Source organism: Podarcis liolepis, assembly GCF_965112155.1.
Source record: "Podarcis liolepis genome assembly, chromosome: 8".
Classification (NCBI taxonomy): Eukaryota; Metazoa; Chordata; class Lepidosauria; order Squamata; family Lacertidae; genus Podarcis; species Podarcis liolepis.
The window spans coordinates 78,455,445-78,472,036 of NC_139560.1; the positions used below are offsets into that span (position 1 = coordinate 78,455,445).

Consider the following 16,592-nt stretch of genomic DNA (forward strand, 5'->3'; position numbering starts at 1 on the left):
CCATCTGTCCGCAATTAAATATGGGTGTGTTGTTTTTTTTAAAAAAGGTGCCTAATTTAAACTTTGTTTAGGTAAACAAGCACTCACTATGGTTAGTGTTAAACAAAAAGAATAAGAAACGAAACTGCATGGCAATTAGCCATTACGCCACTGAGGAAGCACTGAACAGGTTGCATCCTGGAGATTCATCCTCTCTTAACAGCCCTGCAGCTGTGAAAGAGGCTTCTGTCCCATCGTGCACACTCCTTCAGCCTGCTGGGAGGAGGGATGCGCAATTGGACTAGGATGATTCTCTGAGGTCATCTGTAACATTTAATGCACTGTGTTCCTTGTTGTTCTGTGTTTGGGAGAAGTCTGATCAATATAGGTTAGCTGTGATCAGTCTTGGCTAAGTCTGATCAATATACGTTACAGTAGAGGTGAGCAGTCTTGGTTAAGTCTGATCAATCTAGACATTACTTGTGGCTGGTCCTTCCTCAGGATTGCAACGTATGGCTTTGAAACTGCCTCCTGCCCCATAATTTTTGGAGCATTTTAGAGTTCCTGGGCAATACCAGCTGGGCTGATCTTGATGATCTAACTCCACAGGAGATGGTCTCTTGCCACAGTGACGTGAGGTGCTGCCCCAAGCTTCCTTACCATGACCAGTGTGCCTGAAAATAGCTATGGTAAGACTGGAGATAACAACTCCTGGCTAAAGGGCTGGGAAGAGTGCCAATCAAATGACTGCCAGTGAGAAGAAAAACTCCCATGTTGTCCCATGGAGACAAGAGTTTAGTAGGGGCTCACTCTCTCCCATCATCTCACTTGCCTAGAGCTAGAAGATTAGCTGTGTACTCCAGCCATGTTCTACGTAACTGTCCTGATATTGAGGAGGATTTTTGGCATTCCTTCCCATGTGGTAGTGGTAAGGAACCTGCCAGCGCCTAGTTGATGAGTCTGGGCATTCGGGGACTCTCGTCACTTCCAAGGTGACAAAAAGCACTTCAGCAGAGTGCTACACCTTCTATCTCCACAAACATTTCAGAGGCACTAGCCACGCCATCAACTATGGAAAGCAAAGAATTAAAGGAGCAATCCACCCCACAGCAGTGTGGCTGCTCAGGCAGAGCTCAAGGGACTCACTCACCTGATCACAACAACAGCAAACACTAGCATGACACCTGGCTAGTGAGCTACTACAGAGTGGACCCATCAACAAAGATTAGCAGTTTTGCAGGCCATTTGGATCGCCAACAGCACAAGTTTACATGTCAGGTGTAAGGCCCACTGAGCTTAGTAAGGGCTGACTCCCAGGAAGGGGGTAGAGAATTGAAGCCTAGGTAAAACTTCAGCTGTTTGATTTATTAAACTACTAAAACCTTCATCCAAGGATCATGGGGCAGTTTACAATATAAAAACACCAAATACATAAAATTGTAACAAGCAAAACGATACCCTATACTACAGGCACGCAGTTTAAAAGACCACAAATTGTTTAATTGTGGTTTTTAAGGAACAAGAAGACATATCCAGGTAAGAAACGGCTGCAGGAAAACCCACCCACACACAATAATCATTCATACCTTCCTTAGAAATATATGAACTGACAGCTTAAACTGAGTTGAAGTATCAGTCCATTCTAGCCTATTGTCTTCTATAGCTGGCAGGGGCTCTCTGAGGACTCAGCTTTCCCAGCTGAGCAAGCCAAGGTCCATTTTAAATGTAGATACTCTGATTAAAGTCATGCAACACATGCACTATTCCGCTGAGCTGTGGGCTCTCCCAAAACAAAACAACCTAAGAAGTTAATTTGCTCTCTCATCCAACAAAAGTTGAAATTCCATCCATTAGCGCAATGCAGAGTTAAGAGGTAACACTGATTTATATCTGAGGTTTTTCTCATTTGTGCATATATTGCACCAGGTGCAAAATGTCCACTGCTGCCCCTGTGGTGGGGTGGTGTCTTTTCCAGATCCCCCCTCCTCCCCCTGGCAACAGGGCTTTGCATTGGCTCCTCCCTTCATTAGAAGCCAGTGCAAAGCCCCCCACCCAAACAGCGGGCAAAGCTGAGAGGCAGAACGCTTCCCCTCTTGCAGGAGAGGGGTATTCCACAGAGCTTTGCCACTGACTCCTCTGTCCCTAAAGGCTGGGGAAACCAGCTGTTAACTGGGCGGTGGAACGGGGGTGCTGCCCTTGGGTGGGTACCACCTGAGGCAGTTGCCTCGCCCTACCTAATGGGGGGGGGGCTTTAGTGCACATATTGGTGCATCACTGATAGAAAAACAAACGGCAGAATCCAGTAAAAGTTATGAAACTTTGATTTTAATGGGAAATTTAATTTAAGAAGATGCTTAATCTCCCATTGAACAATGCTTAATTTTGGCTATTGAATGACATAACTTTTTTTTTAAAAAAAGTTAAGGCTCCTGACTTGTATTTTTCAAGGAAATGGTTGAATTGTTCACAAACTTTTCAGAAATCACCTTTTGCCAAGGAAAAGCAATCTATGTAGTTGTGTTTTTCTGCAGTACATGTAAACATTTCCAGCTAGGATCTTGCATTCACACAAGAGAACAAAAATATCAGCAATACTCACCCCCTTCTCCTGATCCAGAACCATTATCTGAAAAGGAAAAAAATAGAATTATCTGGGACTGCATTTTTTAATTTTAATTTTCTTTAAAAGCCTTTATAAACAGCTTGATTGTGTTGAATGGGCAAGACCAACTGAATGGAGAGGAATAACAAGCAGCACTGGGAGGCAGGGAAGATAAACTGGTGTGACTAAATACCCTTCAGGTTCACAGTTCTTACTCTGTTCCCACTCCTATATGATAATGTGTTTTCTTGGTGAGAAAAATCCCATCAGCAGCCTGATCCACAAAGGCCAGGAGCATTATCACAAGATGCTCCAGGTTGTTGAGTGCTGGATTCCACAAGGCCCAGAGTATCCATCGGCAATTACCCCCTGGACTCTGTACTTCTTCTGCCTGCTTAGACTGCCAATTGAAGCCTTATGTAAACAGCTACAGGGATCTAGAGCCTGGGCCAGCAAATTATTGAATAGGGATGTTTTCTGAATCAGCCAAGTGCAAAGAGGGGTCAACCAGCACTGGCTTTACCCACATGAATCAAGCTGCAAGGGGTTCTTCAATGTCTTCCTTTCTGCTTTGGCAGAGTCTCTCCCTTTACTTACCCTAGCTGCTCATTCCAATTTCCCTGCATCTACCCACCTCACAGAAGACAGCAACCAAAATGCATACAGGAAGGAGTCTGACAGCACCTAAACTACTCTTTTTGCCTAGGTCTCGGCCCGGGAAAAAGAGGCTTAGGAGTATGAAGTGGTACGGCAGAAGATGTCTGAAGTGGGTCAAGAAGCAAACAAGACTAAAGAAGACAGTATATAGGCATTTCTGTGTGGCCACGGTACATTTAATGCCATCAAATAAGAAACTTCATTTCATGTGTGTATGTCTGAGTTCAGTTCCCTTAACACAACCTTCTCCAGTCGGGTGTCCTTTAGATGTTGTTGCAGTACAACTCCCATCATTCTTGGTCACTCTTTATGCTGGCTATGGGTGATGGAGTTGAGATTCCCAACATTTTTAAAACTCACCCTGTTCTTCGGACTGTAAATGGTTTTAACTGGTTTTAATATAGTAATTCTATATTGTTGTAACTTAGGGTGAAGGACAAATCTGAAGACAGAAAACAACATCTGGTTGAAGAAGATTGCCCTTACATATGGCCCAGAAGGACATATATAACCTTAAAGATGGTCCAATCAGTGGTGAAGGATGCATTAACTCATAATGGGATAAGTGGGGGAATCCCAACTGGACAATATAATGGCGGCCATCAATCTCCTTACTCCTTTTAGAGCCACAGCCATGACTTGATGGATGTAACCCAATGAAGAGATGGCAGATCACTTAGCTCCCCTGCTGAATTTCTTCCTGCCTTCCTCCCACATATTCCTTTCCTCAAATTCTCAGTCCTGATCCTCCCTCATCCCCTGCAATTTCCCTTCCTCTGAATGCAGGGCAGAGCATGCCAAGAAGGAGTTGCTTACAGTGACTTTAAAATGAGGCAGTCTCTTGCAAAGAATAATAGAGACATCATGGCCAATCCATTACAGAGTCAGAAAACGCAGCATGAAAAGAAAAAGTTCTACATTTGAAGAGCAGTTCACATCAAGCAACTTAACTGGCTGCACACGACAACAAAGCACTTCCTACGTTGCCTTGCCTTTCAGAATTACAAGATTTAGACATGTCTGGTGAATTGGTTTTAACCTTAGTCATCTTATGATGGTCTGAGTAAGTATTAAGGCACTAAATTTTCTGGAAACTGTGTGATTTCCTTCTGTCCTCCTCTCCTATTCTTCCTCATTCTAAAACAATGAAAATAAAACAGCAGAGCTGGTGAGAGGGGAACAGACTCAGGGGCTTGAATGAGAACTATTGATTGCAGAATACAGAACATGCCTCCAGGGTAGATGCGCAATGGAAAATGCTGGTATGTATTAACCCAAAGTGCCACAAACGCAAACGTGAGTCAATTCCAACTTTTCTTTGGGGAGTCAATGAAAATGGGGGATGACTGCAGTTTGTGATTTACTTAAGATTAAATTCTTCTCAATTTCATTTTGAAAAGTGAGTAAAATACAGGGAAATAAACTGTGGGTCCCCTGCCCCTTTTGTTTGTACCAGGCTTGTTGTATCAAATAGTAATGGGGAGACTAGAAAGCAGTTTTTATGCTTGTCTTTTTCTGTCTTTGTTACCTTACATCATGCTAGCTTGGGGACTGTTTGAGACTCGTCATTTCCACGGGTTAAACGCTCAAGCATTAGAGACATACTGTCACCCCTCCCCTCCCGCAACCTAAATGCTGAGGGTGGTTTCTGCCTAAGAACTCTTAAAGAACTCAAATGTGAAACGTTTTATCTTCTAACAAAAATATTTAACCTGTCCCAAGGAATGGCATCCGTAGAAGAGGACTGGAAAGGGGTCAATGTAACAGTATTTTTAAAAAGGGATTTCATACCCTCCAACATTTCTCCGATGAAAATAGTGACTTCTCATTCCATAATGATTATTTTACTATTTATACCCCACACATCTTACTGGGGTGCCCCACCCACTCTGGGCAGCTTCCAACATATGTAGTAAACATAATAAAACATTAAACATTTTAAAAAACCTCCCCTATACAAGATTGCCTTCAATTGGCTAGGTGGCCGGAGAACTCCAACATTTCTCCAGTGAAAACAAGGACATCCTAAGGAAAAGTGGGACATTCCGGGATCAAATCAGAAACTGGGATGGCCTCTCTAAATCAGGGACACCCCTAGAAAATAGGGTACCGTATTTTTCGCACCATTGGACGCACCGGAGCAAAGGACGCACCTAGTTTTTAGAGGAGGAAAACAAGTAAAAAATATTCTGAATCAAATGTTGTACAAACTGCTGTATTTAATAAACAACCAGTATATCAGAATCATATTACAGCCATGTAAAGTGAACAGCAGTCAACAATGGCATTAAGAACCATCATCACTGTCATTAACAAATGAAGAGAGACTTTAAAGTTTGAGTACTCTTCTAGTCTTCTGTGAACCCCTAGAACTCATCACTGCTAGAGTCAGAATTTGTGGAGCTCAGTTGCTCACAATCACTGACATCACTTTCTTCGCTATCTTCATGTAAAATACCATCTTCGTTACCATCCAAAGCATTGCTAATGCCACATTTTTTGAATGACCGGACAACGATTTCCTCCTTCACCGAGTGCCATGATGTTTTCACCCATTCACAAACTTGAGTGATAGTGGGCCTCTTCATTCGTCCAGTGGGTGTTAGATCATGGTTACCAGCAGCCATCCATTTGTTCCACTCTTCTCGCATAAAGATCTTAAATGGCTTGTTGATGGAAACATCGAGAGGTTGCAACTGGCTGGTAAGACCTCCAGGAATTACAGCTAGATGAGTCTTCGCTTCCTTAAAGCACTTTTTTGTAGTTTCACTAATATGTGCTCTAAACTGGTCAAGTACTAATAAGGCAGGTTTTTTCAAAAGCCCTCCAGGACGTTTGGACCACACTTTTTCAACCCATACTCTCATTCCATTTTCGTCCATCCATCCTTTCTCATGAACATGTACAACAACTCCTCGTGGAATCACTTCTTTTGGAAATGTTTTCCTTTTGAAAATTAACATGGGTGGCAATTTGGTGCCATCTGCACAGCAAGACAACACAACAGTGTAATGGGTTTTCTCATGTCCAGAGGTTTTCACGGCGATAGTTTTGGCACCTTTCCGATCAACAGTCCTATTTGATGGCACATCAAAGGTTAGAGGGACTTCATCCATATTCCCAATCTGGCCAATTTCAAATCCATTTCTCTTCCTAGCATCAATTACAAATTTATGAAAAGACAGAATCTTAGATTCATATTCCTCTGGCATTTTTTGTGCAGTTCTAGTTTTGGTGCGCATAGCAAGGCCACATCGCTTCATAAATCTGTAGCACCATGATGGTGAGCCAGTAAAGTCATGAATGCCTTTCTCTAAAGCAATGCGTTTGGCTTCATATATTATCATTTTTGTAGAGACTGCGAAGCCTTTATTCCGCTGTTTTGTGATCCATTCTTTCATGGCAATGTCCATCTGTGGCCACTTTGCAGCATGTCCACGAAAAGTGTGCTTGCTTTTATCTGCTTTTTGCAGCTGATCCTCCTGTTTCCTCCACTGTCTTATCATTTTTTCAGTTGGAGGTGGTCCAAAATGTCTCTCTGCTGCTCTGTTTCCATGCTCCTTAGCATATTTTACTACCTCTAGTTTAAAAGGAATCTTATATGCTAGTCTTTTATGCTTTATCATCCTTATCAGAATGGGTGAGGTTTTCTGCAAGAAAATACAGTGGTAAGGAACTGTCAGTAATGTACAGTACAGTATCTCCAATGTTTACTATTGGGCGCTTAACTGCCCCCCCCCCAATATTTTTAAGTTGGAAGAGGGAGGGAGGGAGGGAGGGAAGGAAGGAAGGAAGGAAGGAAGGAAGGAAGGAAGGGGGAGAGCTCAGCCTGTGGGTCCCCAGATGTTGTTGGACTACAACTCCTATCATCCCTCAACTCCCATCTTCCCAGGGCTCTGGCCTTGCTACCTAGAGGCGTTCACATCTGGGGACCCACAGGTTGAGAAGGGCTGAAATGTGGTATGTGAGGTGGGGCTTTACTGCCCCCCAATATTTTATTTAAGGTGGAAGAGGGAGGGAGGGAAGGAAGGAAGGAAGGAAGGAAGGAAGGAAGGAAGGGGGAGAGCTCAGCCTGTGGGTCCCCAGATGTTGTTGGAATACAACTCCTATCATCCCTCAACTCCCATCTTCCCTGGGCTCTGGCCTTGCTACCTAGAGGCGTTCACATCTGGGGACCCACAGGTTGAGAAGGGCTGAAATGTGGTATGTGAGGTAGGGCTTTACTGCCCCCCCCAATATTTTATTTAAGGTGGAAGAGGGAGGGAGGGAGGGAAAGTAGGAAGAGAGAGGGAGATCTCACATTTCTGGATGTCTGTGGAGGGCAGCTGCCTTGCCTCGTGGAACCTGAGCAAAAGGAGGAAATGCTGGGAATTACCAGCACAATAACCAGGGGGGAGGGGCGGAAGGGGATGTCCAAATCTTCGATTGTAAAGGGCTTCCCCAGCCAGCCCCCTAGAGCGGCTCACGTTGGACTCAGTGGAGAAGCCCAGGGCTTCCCCAGCCAGCCTCCTAGAGTGGCTCACAGGACGGAGGGCAAGTTACAGCCAGCCTCTCCGCTGCGCGCTGACTGCCCTGAGTTCCTCCGACTCAAGGGAACCCCAGGGCTTCCCCAGCCAGCCTCCTAGAGTGGCTCACAGGACGGAGGGCAAGTTACAGCCAGCCTCTCCGCTGCGCGCTGACTGCCCTGAGTTCCTCCGACTCAAGGGAACCCCAGGGCTTTCCCCAGCCAGCCTCCTAGAGTGGCTCACAGGACGGAGGGCAAGTTACAGCCAGCCTCTCCGCTGCGCGCTGACCACCCTCTGCTCCTCCGACTCAATGGGGAAGCCCAGGGCTTTCCCCAGCCAGCCTCCTAGAGTGGCTCACAGGACAGAGGGCAAGTTACAGCCAGCCTCTCCGCTGCGCGCTGACCGCCCTCTGCTCCTCCGACTCAATGGGGAAGCCCAGGGCTTTCCCCAGCCAGCCTCCTAGAGTGGCTCACAGGACGGAGGGCAAGTTACAGCCAGCCTCTCCGCTGCGCGCTGACTGCCCTGAGTTCCTCCGACTCAAGGGAACCCCAGGGCTTCCCCAGCCAGCCTCCTAGAGTTGCTCACAGGACAGAGGGCAAGTTACAGCCAGCCTCTCCGCTGCGCGCTGACCGCCCTCTGCTCCTCCGACTCAAGGGAATCCCAGGGCTTTCCCCAGCCGCCCACGCAGCCTCTCAGCTGTTTGTCGGGCTGAATGGGGAAGCCCGGGGTTTCCCCAGCCACCCACGCAGCCTCTCCGCTGCAACCTGAGCTTGGAGGGGCTGGAGGGGGAAGTCCCAGGACCACACATTCGCTCCATAGGACGCACAGACATTTCAGCTTAGTTTTTAAAGGAAAAAATGTGCGTCCAATGGTGCGAAAAATACGGTACTTAGAGAATCTTGGATTTACGGAAGATCTAAGAAACTACAGGCCTGTTAGCTTAAGGTCTGTGCTGAGTAAATTGGTGAAAAGCATTATTAAATATAAAATTATCACGCATATAGAACAACATAGAAAGCCAGTGTGGGGTACAGCAGAAGGGAAGGTGTCTGCACAATCCAATTAAGCATTTTCCATATATAAAAGTCTCTGTAAGCTAGAGCCTTGCCTTAAAAAGAGAATGAACTGTCCACAGTCAGAATCAAAAGGCTACCATGGCCCACAATGCTTTCGGGTGGGTTAAAGATGATGCTCTAACTCAGGATGTAACTCTGTGTTTGGTCGGCTCCACTGCAGATTGTGGCTAGTGGAAGCACGTTATGGAATGCCCCCTCCCCAATAATTTTATGTACACAGAAACTAGGTGTCAGATGAAAGATATTTTTGCCTAGCCTTTATCCTGATTCTTTGCACCACTTTAGTCTTCTTCCCATTGTCTTTATATCTCCACCGCCTGTTTAAAGCCCACTGTGTCTGCCGGCAATTAGCCTAAAGTCACAAGTGTCCTCAGGAGGGTTGCTACCTAATTGCCCAGAGCGGTGCAGCCTCAAATGGAGCCTTAAACTGTTACTTGGCAGGATACAAACAGTAGCTGATCATTCTTTCATGAAAATCTTGGCAAAATGTTCCAAAAAATTCACTCTGAATGCTGTAAGCACAGTAGCTTGCTGTTCAGTTGCAGGAAGTGCAGGCAATGTTAGGTCAAGCGTAAGCTCTTCCCATAATACCCAAGGCCATTTCACACAGTACACAGCAGCGTACCTGGGTTAGTCTCTGAGAAGCATACCTGTATGATATGTCTTTTCAAAGTGTTTTGTTGCGTTCCTTTTTCTAGATGTGCACTTGGGGGGGAATCGTAGACATATGCCTTTTAAATATATTATAGATGAAGAGACCTTCATCTACACACCCTGCCTTTATCATGCCTAACAACTGTTTCTGCACCCAAGGAGAGATAACTATATTAGTTTACAGGGTTAAGTCAGCAATGAGATGTCTGCCTCAAGAGAGAGGGAAGGCTGGTTCACAGGTTACAGGAGCAAGTCTTTCTGCTGCACGCACACTGGAGTCCTCTGGGGGGGGGGGCAAGTAATGTGTGAAAACACACCTCTGTGAACATTGAGGGGCAATGCAGAAGGCACATATTAGGAAGTCACAACTATCTTCTGCATTGGGGATGGCACCAGGTTTCGGACGAACCGGGCAAAGTGTCCTTGTGGTTCCCACTTTAACACCACTCCGGCAAGTCTGTGGGCAGCGGCGTAAACTTTTAACCCCCCCCCCAGTCCAGCAATGGTAGAAGTACTCAGTATGGTGGCTGCGGCCCCAAATGTCTCTGTTTTCTGGGCCCTGGTTTCAACTTGGTCTTTCATCTATTGGCTATGGGACATTCAAAAGAAGAAGGAAAAGGTTTTGGTTTTTTTTAAATTGCTACCACCTATCACTACAGGCCATGCATGGTGGGAGATGCACATCTTTCTTGTATACTTTAGGTGCTCCCTGTGAGGATCAAGAGCACAGGCATAGCAAACACTCCAGTAAAGTGTGACCAGATCTTGAAAAGAAATAGGCAATGCCTGTGAATCTGAGCTCAGCACGCATATGGGGCTCTCATTTCCGGACTGCAGCCTGAACTTTAGAGCAGATGGTGTCCTGAGAACACGTGGGGCACCCGCCCCTACCACTGCTAGCAAAAGGGACATGTGTGTCTGTATGTGTGGGGCTGCTCTGCTGGGCTGAGGCCAACAAAGGTCCTGTCTCATTGGCAAGATTTAGATCCTGGTTCGGTGTTGGGTATGAACCTCTCAGCTATGGTCCAGGAGGTTCGATAAGCAGGAAAGCTGATATCCGGAACTCCCCCCCACCCCATTTTATTATTCCAAAGGCAAAGTACCTAGTATTTCCTGCTTAACAGCGATGAGGAGATTAAATTGCACCACTGACTTTATTTCCCCCTGCCACCAAACACAGTATATCGTTGTAATTGCATTTCCACTACATAAACAAACACAGACTGTAAACCCCCGGCTGCTCAAGATTCATAATAAGGGCTTGATTACTTCAGATTGAGGGACACTAGTTCAAAATTAAATGTAGCCTTGAGAGTCTCTGCCTTCCCTGCAGTGAAATGTGTTATGAAAGGAATGAGAGAAGCTAGCAAACACCTGACATCTCACAGAGCAATGGTGTTTGCTCTTAATAATGCAAATACAGCACGAAGGTTGGCTGGTTTGTTTTTCCAACTTAAGAGTTTAATAAGGGAGCCAAGAGGTGGTACTTCCCAATAAACAGGTCTCTCTGAAGGTGTGGATTCAGAAATCCATTAGAAAATTAAACTGCATGCCCACTGTGCATGCTTAATTTTACAAATTTAGCAGAAGTCAATCCTGGGAGCAATTATATTTGCTACTGTGGTTAACAGAAACACACAGAAATGAAAATAAATCAGAAGAGTTTAACTTTTATTGCTAATTTGCCAATAAGATATGTAAGAGAAAATGGCTAAGGACCTATTTCAGCTGTGAGAATGGAGAAATGCTAAGGTTGTTTGTGCAACTAGGTGCAGTAATTTTGTAACTACTGGATAGCAATCACAGAATTCACAGAGGGCAGGTACTCCCAGTATCTTATCTATGATGAAGTGGAGCAGACCAGTGAAGCTGGAGCAACGGCAGAATCCACTGGCACAAACTCCTTGGCATGCCTCTAACCACACGGGTGCAAAATTTAGCTCAGTTTGGTTGTTTATTTTATTTCATAAAATGTATGCACTGCTTGATTGTTTAAAGAAAAACCCCTCAGAGTGGTTTGCAAATAGATAAAATCATAAAATCAAGGGGGGTGAATTACAGTATTTTAGAACATTTCAGCATTTGAGACTTGGGTCTGAAAACAAAGAGGTTACTGCAAGTCTGAACAGACCTCACTTCAGAAAAAGAGAGAGAGAGATGGGATTGACCCAGAACATGATCTGAGGGCATGGGATGTGCCCACCCTGAGCTCTGTGATGGAAAAAGGAAGGGTGTACCATTTGCAATAGGGACATGGGTGGCACTGTGGTCTAAATCACAGAGCCTAGGGCTTGCTGATCAGAAGGTCAGCAGTTTGAATCCCCGCGATGGGGTGAGCTCCCGTTGCTCGGTCCCAGCTCCTGCCAACCTAGCAGTTTGAAAGCACATCAAAGTGCAAGTAGATAAATAGGTACCGCTCCGGTGGGAAGGTAAACAGCGTTTCCGTGCACTGCTCTGGTTTGCCAGAAGCAGCTTTGTCATGCTGGCCACATGACCCGGAAGCTGTACGCCAGCTCCCTTGAGATGAGCGCCGCAACCCCAGAGTCATCTGTGACTGGACCTAACGGTCAGGGGTCCCTTTACCATTACCTTTTACCATTTGCAATGGCAAGTTTTCTCCTCAGCATTTGATGAAGTAAGCCACAGCTTATGAAATGTCATGGCACAATAAACATGCTACAGTTTCACAGACCCCCTTTGTTGTTTCTGCTGCAACCACTCAACATATCAGTGCTTCTGAAATTTACCTCATCCCAGAAGCCCATGAAAAACAAATGCATCCTCTCTCCTCCCTAAAAGCAGAGTCAAACCGCCTCTGAAAGGTCACTTTCCCAAGAAGGTTGTTTGAGCCGATCTGCCTGAGGCAATGGAACAATTTTGTACTGGCAGCCAGAGATGCAAATAGTCACAGCCTCCAGCGTTTAACTGTTACTTAGCCCCAACAGTGCCCCTGGGGACTGACCCCATCCAATATCCTAGAAAATGCATTGCCTGCCTGAGTCCAGATCAGCGATGTTAAAACAAAAGCTTGCTAAGCTTCCTCCACCAGCTGCACAAACAGCTGGTCCTTTATGTCAGGGATGGGCAACATGGCGTCATCCTGACCACTGGCCATGCTGGTTGGGGCTGTTTATAGAGTAGCTGCCCCCTGTTGGCTACCTTGAACCTAGAAAGCTGCAAGTTGCGCAGACTTACTTGGGTGCTTCAAGGAAGCCCCTTTGTTTTTCAAACAAAAAGGGCAATAGCCAACCCAAGCTGAGCATTTTAAATATTCAACATGGCTGCTCACACATTTTACCGTCTGCACTAACGTGTAACAAAGTTCGCTGGTTTAAAAATAAAAATGAATGTCATGTAGCAATATAACACTACATTATCATAAGCATTCTGAACACTGAAATGGCCAAACAGCACAACAAGGAGCTACAATAAGCACTGGGCATTAGTGACTCGTTTTTTCGATTCACGTTTAGGCATTAAAATAATTTAAGGGTGGTAACTAGATACTCAACTTGCAAAAAAACCACCTTGGTGTCCTACTTGCTTTGCCCCACCAATGTGGTGAATAGCTGGTTTGCCCATAATATGCCAGGCTAAAAGATGGCTGTTCTTGTCATTGAAAAGCCTTTCAATATTCCCCAACTATGGCTAAACCAAAACAAGGCAGCTTAGCGAATGGTGTGGACTTGGAATAAGAAAATAAGGTCCCCGCAAGACCTATTTACTACTAGCAATATTACTATTGTTGCTATTCGTAGGTCAGCCAGCCAGTATTTTGCTGATTCAAGTGGTGGTATTCAAACTCCTTCTAGCCTCCAAACATGGCTCACCAGATTCTGCCTTGGCTCCTCTACTAGCCTACCAAGTTCCTTCAGGCTCTCAACCAAGCTCTGAAGGTTCTGCCCTGGTCTTATCCACGAAGGGGCAATATTTCTGAAATCAGGAGAAGGCAAAAGCTGATATTCTGATCTTGGAGTTCTTCCAAGGTTTATTTACCTTTATTCATGAAAGGCATAGAAATGTGAAATAGGAGCTTTGTCTCCAGTTACAGGAGAACAGCAACAAAGCCTTCATCCAGATAAAACGAAGTCCAGAGCCACTTACTAACTCAACTAAACTATATGATGACACTGTCTACACAATCAGGGCAGACCTTGGTGATATGGCACCCTGGGCAAAGGCAAAATTTGACACCATCTCCAGTCCTTGACCCGCCTTCCTAAAGCTAGGTAAGAGGTACTGGGCTTTGGGAAGAAGGTGTGAGGCAAGGTCCTAGAGTCCTCCTTTCTCCCTCCCAAAGCCTGTTAAGTGCCTATCAGGATTTGAGAAGGTGCCCTGCTCGGCTGCATGCCCAGTGTGGGCACTGCCCTAAAATTGCCTCTAACGCAATTACCTGGCATGCACACACCGTAAGCCAAACTGTGGCTTACTGGGACCTTGCAAATGGACACACTCATGAAAAGGAGCTTGCCGCCACTTTGCTTCTGCCAGGTCACCTTTTGCTCCCATACCACACTGTTCCTAGCCAAACCTTATGCTTAGTAAGCCAAGAGCTTGGCCACAACATTAAACCAAACCTTGACTTAGAACAAATGGTGCAGCATCAAAACAGGACTGTGGTGTTGTGCTTACCGTGACATGCAAACTATTGCTACCGCAATACAAAGTTTTAAAAGCATATTAGCTGATTCTCAGTCTCAAAGGGGTTTTTTAAAAAATCAATCTTTATTATCTGACTCACAAGAAGTTGAAAGTGGAATTAAAAATAGTTGTTACTGTTTTTAAAACAAGATTGGCATTTTAGTTCTGCACTGCAACGTTATATGCAGAGATGAGCCCAGTTATTTAATGGATGCTGAAGTCAAAATAATATTTTATAAGATCTTGTATTTATTATATTATATTCCTCAAAGGCTACAAAAACATACCAACTTCCCATGGCATTCTCCTGCAACGAAGATAATATGAGGTGCAAGGACGATAGCACAGCATTGCAAGGAAATAATAAAAGCACTAGGCAGATGTGCTTGAAAATACAAAAGAGATAACAGGGTGTAAATCACCAAGAGAATATCTTGTTTGCTTTTAGGCAAGCTCAGTGATGCGAATCATATTAAGAGCTGCAAAATAATAGGTAAAATCTTGATTGCAGTCTGCTTGCTAGTGGCCCAATACTAACTACCAACAAAAGAAAATCATGGCATAGAGCGATACATCTATCCACCAGCAAAACTGGCTTCCTCTTGTGCAATGGGACTACCCTCTCCTCTCCTCCCTGCTGCAGCCCCTCAGATCCTTGGATAGGATTTGGAGGGGCTGCAGGTAGGGAGGAGAGGAAGGAGAATACTTGTGGTGCATGTAGGAACTCCTTGTCCTATATTAGATTTCACCCGTAGGATTTTAATGTAAGAAATAACTTACTTTAAGAGACTTTGGGAGAAGTCTAAAACTAAAAAAGGACTCTTTAGATAACTGGTTTACATACTAAAGAAAAAGATGCAGAAAATGCCTTGAAATAAGCCAACTTAGTTGGTTTATTACTGGCAATTGTTGAGTTGATTTTTAATGTAAGATTCAAGAGTTCTTATTTACATTATGACCTAATACCGTATTTTTCACTCTATAACATGCACCTGACCATAACACGCACATCGTTTTTAGAGGAGGAAAACAAGGGGGGGGGGAATTCTGAATGAAACAGTGGATGTATCATTTTTGTGCCTCATGCTGTGGCCACAGACATGTGATCTGATGGTGAGTTTGGGGTAGCCCAATGCAAAGATCCTGAGGATCCATGTGGATCCATGTTTTGTAACCACGTTTTTGCACCATTGCAGCCCCAGGCAACAGTGGGTGCGTTATTTTTTTGGTGCAGGCTGTAGCCATGGACATGTAATGTGATCTGATGGTGAATTTGGGGTGACCCAATGCAAAGATCCTGAGGATCCATGTGGATCCGTGCTTTGTAACCACGTTTTAAGTGGGGAGGGAAGGAAAAACACAGAAGGGACAAGGAGCACGAGAGGGGGTGTGCAGAGAAGCAGCTGGCTAAGAATGCAGGAGAGGGATTTAACGGGAGGGAGAAAAGGAAGGCAAAAGTTTTCCCCCACACACCCACCCAAGCCAGCCCTCTCTCTCTCTCTCACCTGCATGTTTTCCGGCTGCCTGCAAGTCCCTAAAATGCTTCCCTGGACGCAGCAGCACCGGAGCACAGAGAGGAATTAGAAGGAAGGGCGCAATCCTTTCCTTTCCCCTCTGCTTGCCTGGAGGGGAGGGGATTTGCCTGCTCTTTGTTCTGTTTGAGCAAACAGCAACCAAAACAGAAGAGGGTGGGCAGTAAGACCCTGAGGCAGAATGCAGGAAAGCAACAGCTTCCTCTCTCATGGAGCTCCCTCCTCCCTGACGCGCCGCAATTGGATTTTTGCCTGATTTTTGCCCCTGTGCTCGGGCCAGTCGGCTCCAGGGACCACACATTCACTCAATAACACGCACAGACATTTCCCCTTACTTTTTAGGAGAAAAAATCTGCGTATTATAGAGAGAAAAGTACGGTAAGTATTTCTGAATGAATGGTTATGCGCTTCTTAAATAAAATCATCTACAGTGGTACCTCTGGATACGAACGGGATCCGTTCTGGATCCCTGTTCGCATCCTGAAGCAAACGTAACCTGTGTCTGCACATCTGCGTGTGCGCGGGTTGCGATTTGCCGCTTCGGTGAAACCCAGAAGTAACGCATTCCGTTGCTTCCGGGTCGCCACGGAGCGCAACCTGAAAGCGCTCAACTTGAAGCATATTTAACCAGAGTTATGACTGTAGTTCCTTTAACACGTATGACTTAAGACTACTGTAATGGACACTTAAGACTAAGATACCTTATTATTGATTTTTAATTGCTATTTTTCGTTTAGTGCCTTTTTGACCTTATTAAATCTTTACCAACAAAGAAATGAAATATTGGCAACCCTTATCAATCAGCAAAGAAAACTGGCAACCCTTATCAATCAGCAACTCATGTTAAACACGCACTATATTCTATTAAGTTTTCTGAAGTGGCTTTCATTTCATGTGAAAGATCAAATATAATGTAGAAATGAACAGTTAGGAAAACATTGGGGAA

The 16,592-nt window shown here is 45.0% G+C and overlaps 2 protein-coding genes across 6 annotated transcripts in view; one reads left to right on the forward strand and one right to left on the reverse strand.

Annotated features, from left to right (window-relative positions):
• Positions 1 to 16,592, forward strand: part of ABITRAM (actin binding transcription modulator) — a 180,525-nt gene that overhangs the window by 72,369 nt on the left and 91,564 nt on the right. The gene's annotated exons all lie outside the window — the stretch shown is intronic.
• TMEFF1 (transmembrane protein with EGF like and two follistatin like domains 1) overlaps positions 1 to 16,592 on the reverse strand; it is a 106,368-nt gene that overhangs the window by 25,285 nt on the left and 64,491 nt on the right. For all 5 annotated transcript variants that reach the window (XM_083519513.1, XM_083519511.1, XM_083519509.1 and 2 more), the window contains one exon: positions 2,579 to 2,605. In XM_083519513.1, coding sequence (XP_083375639.1) covers positions 2,579 to 2,605 — 27 coding nt within the window. The remainder of the gene's footprint in view (positions 1 to 2,578; positions 2,606 to 16,592) is intronic.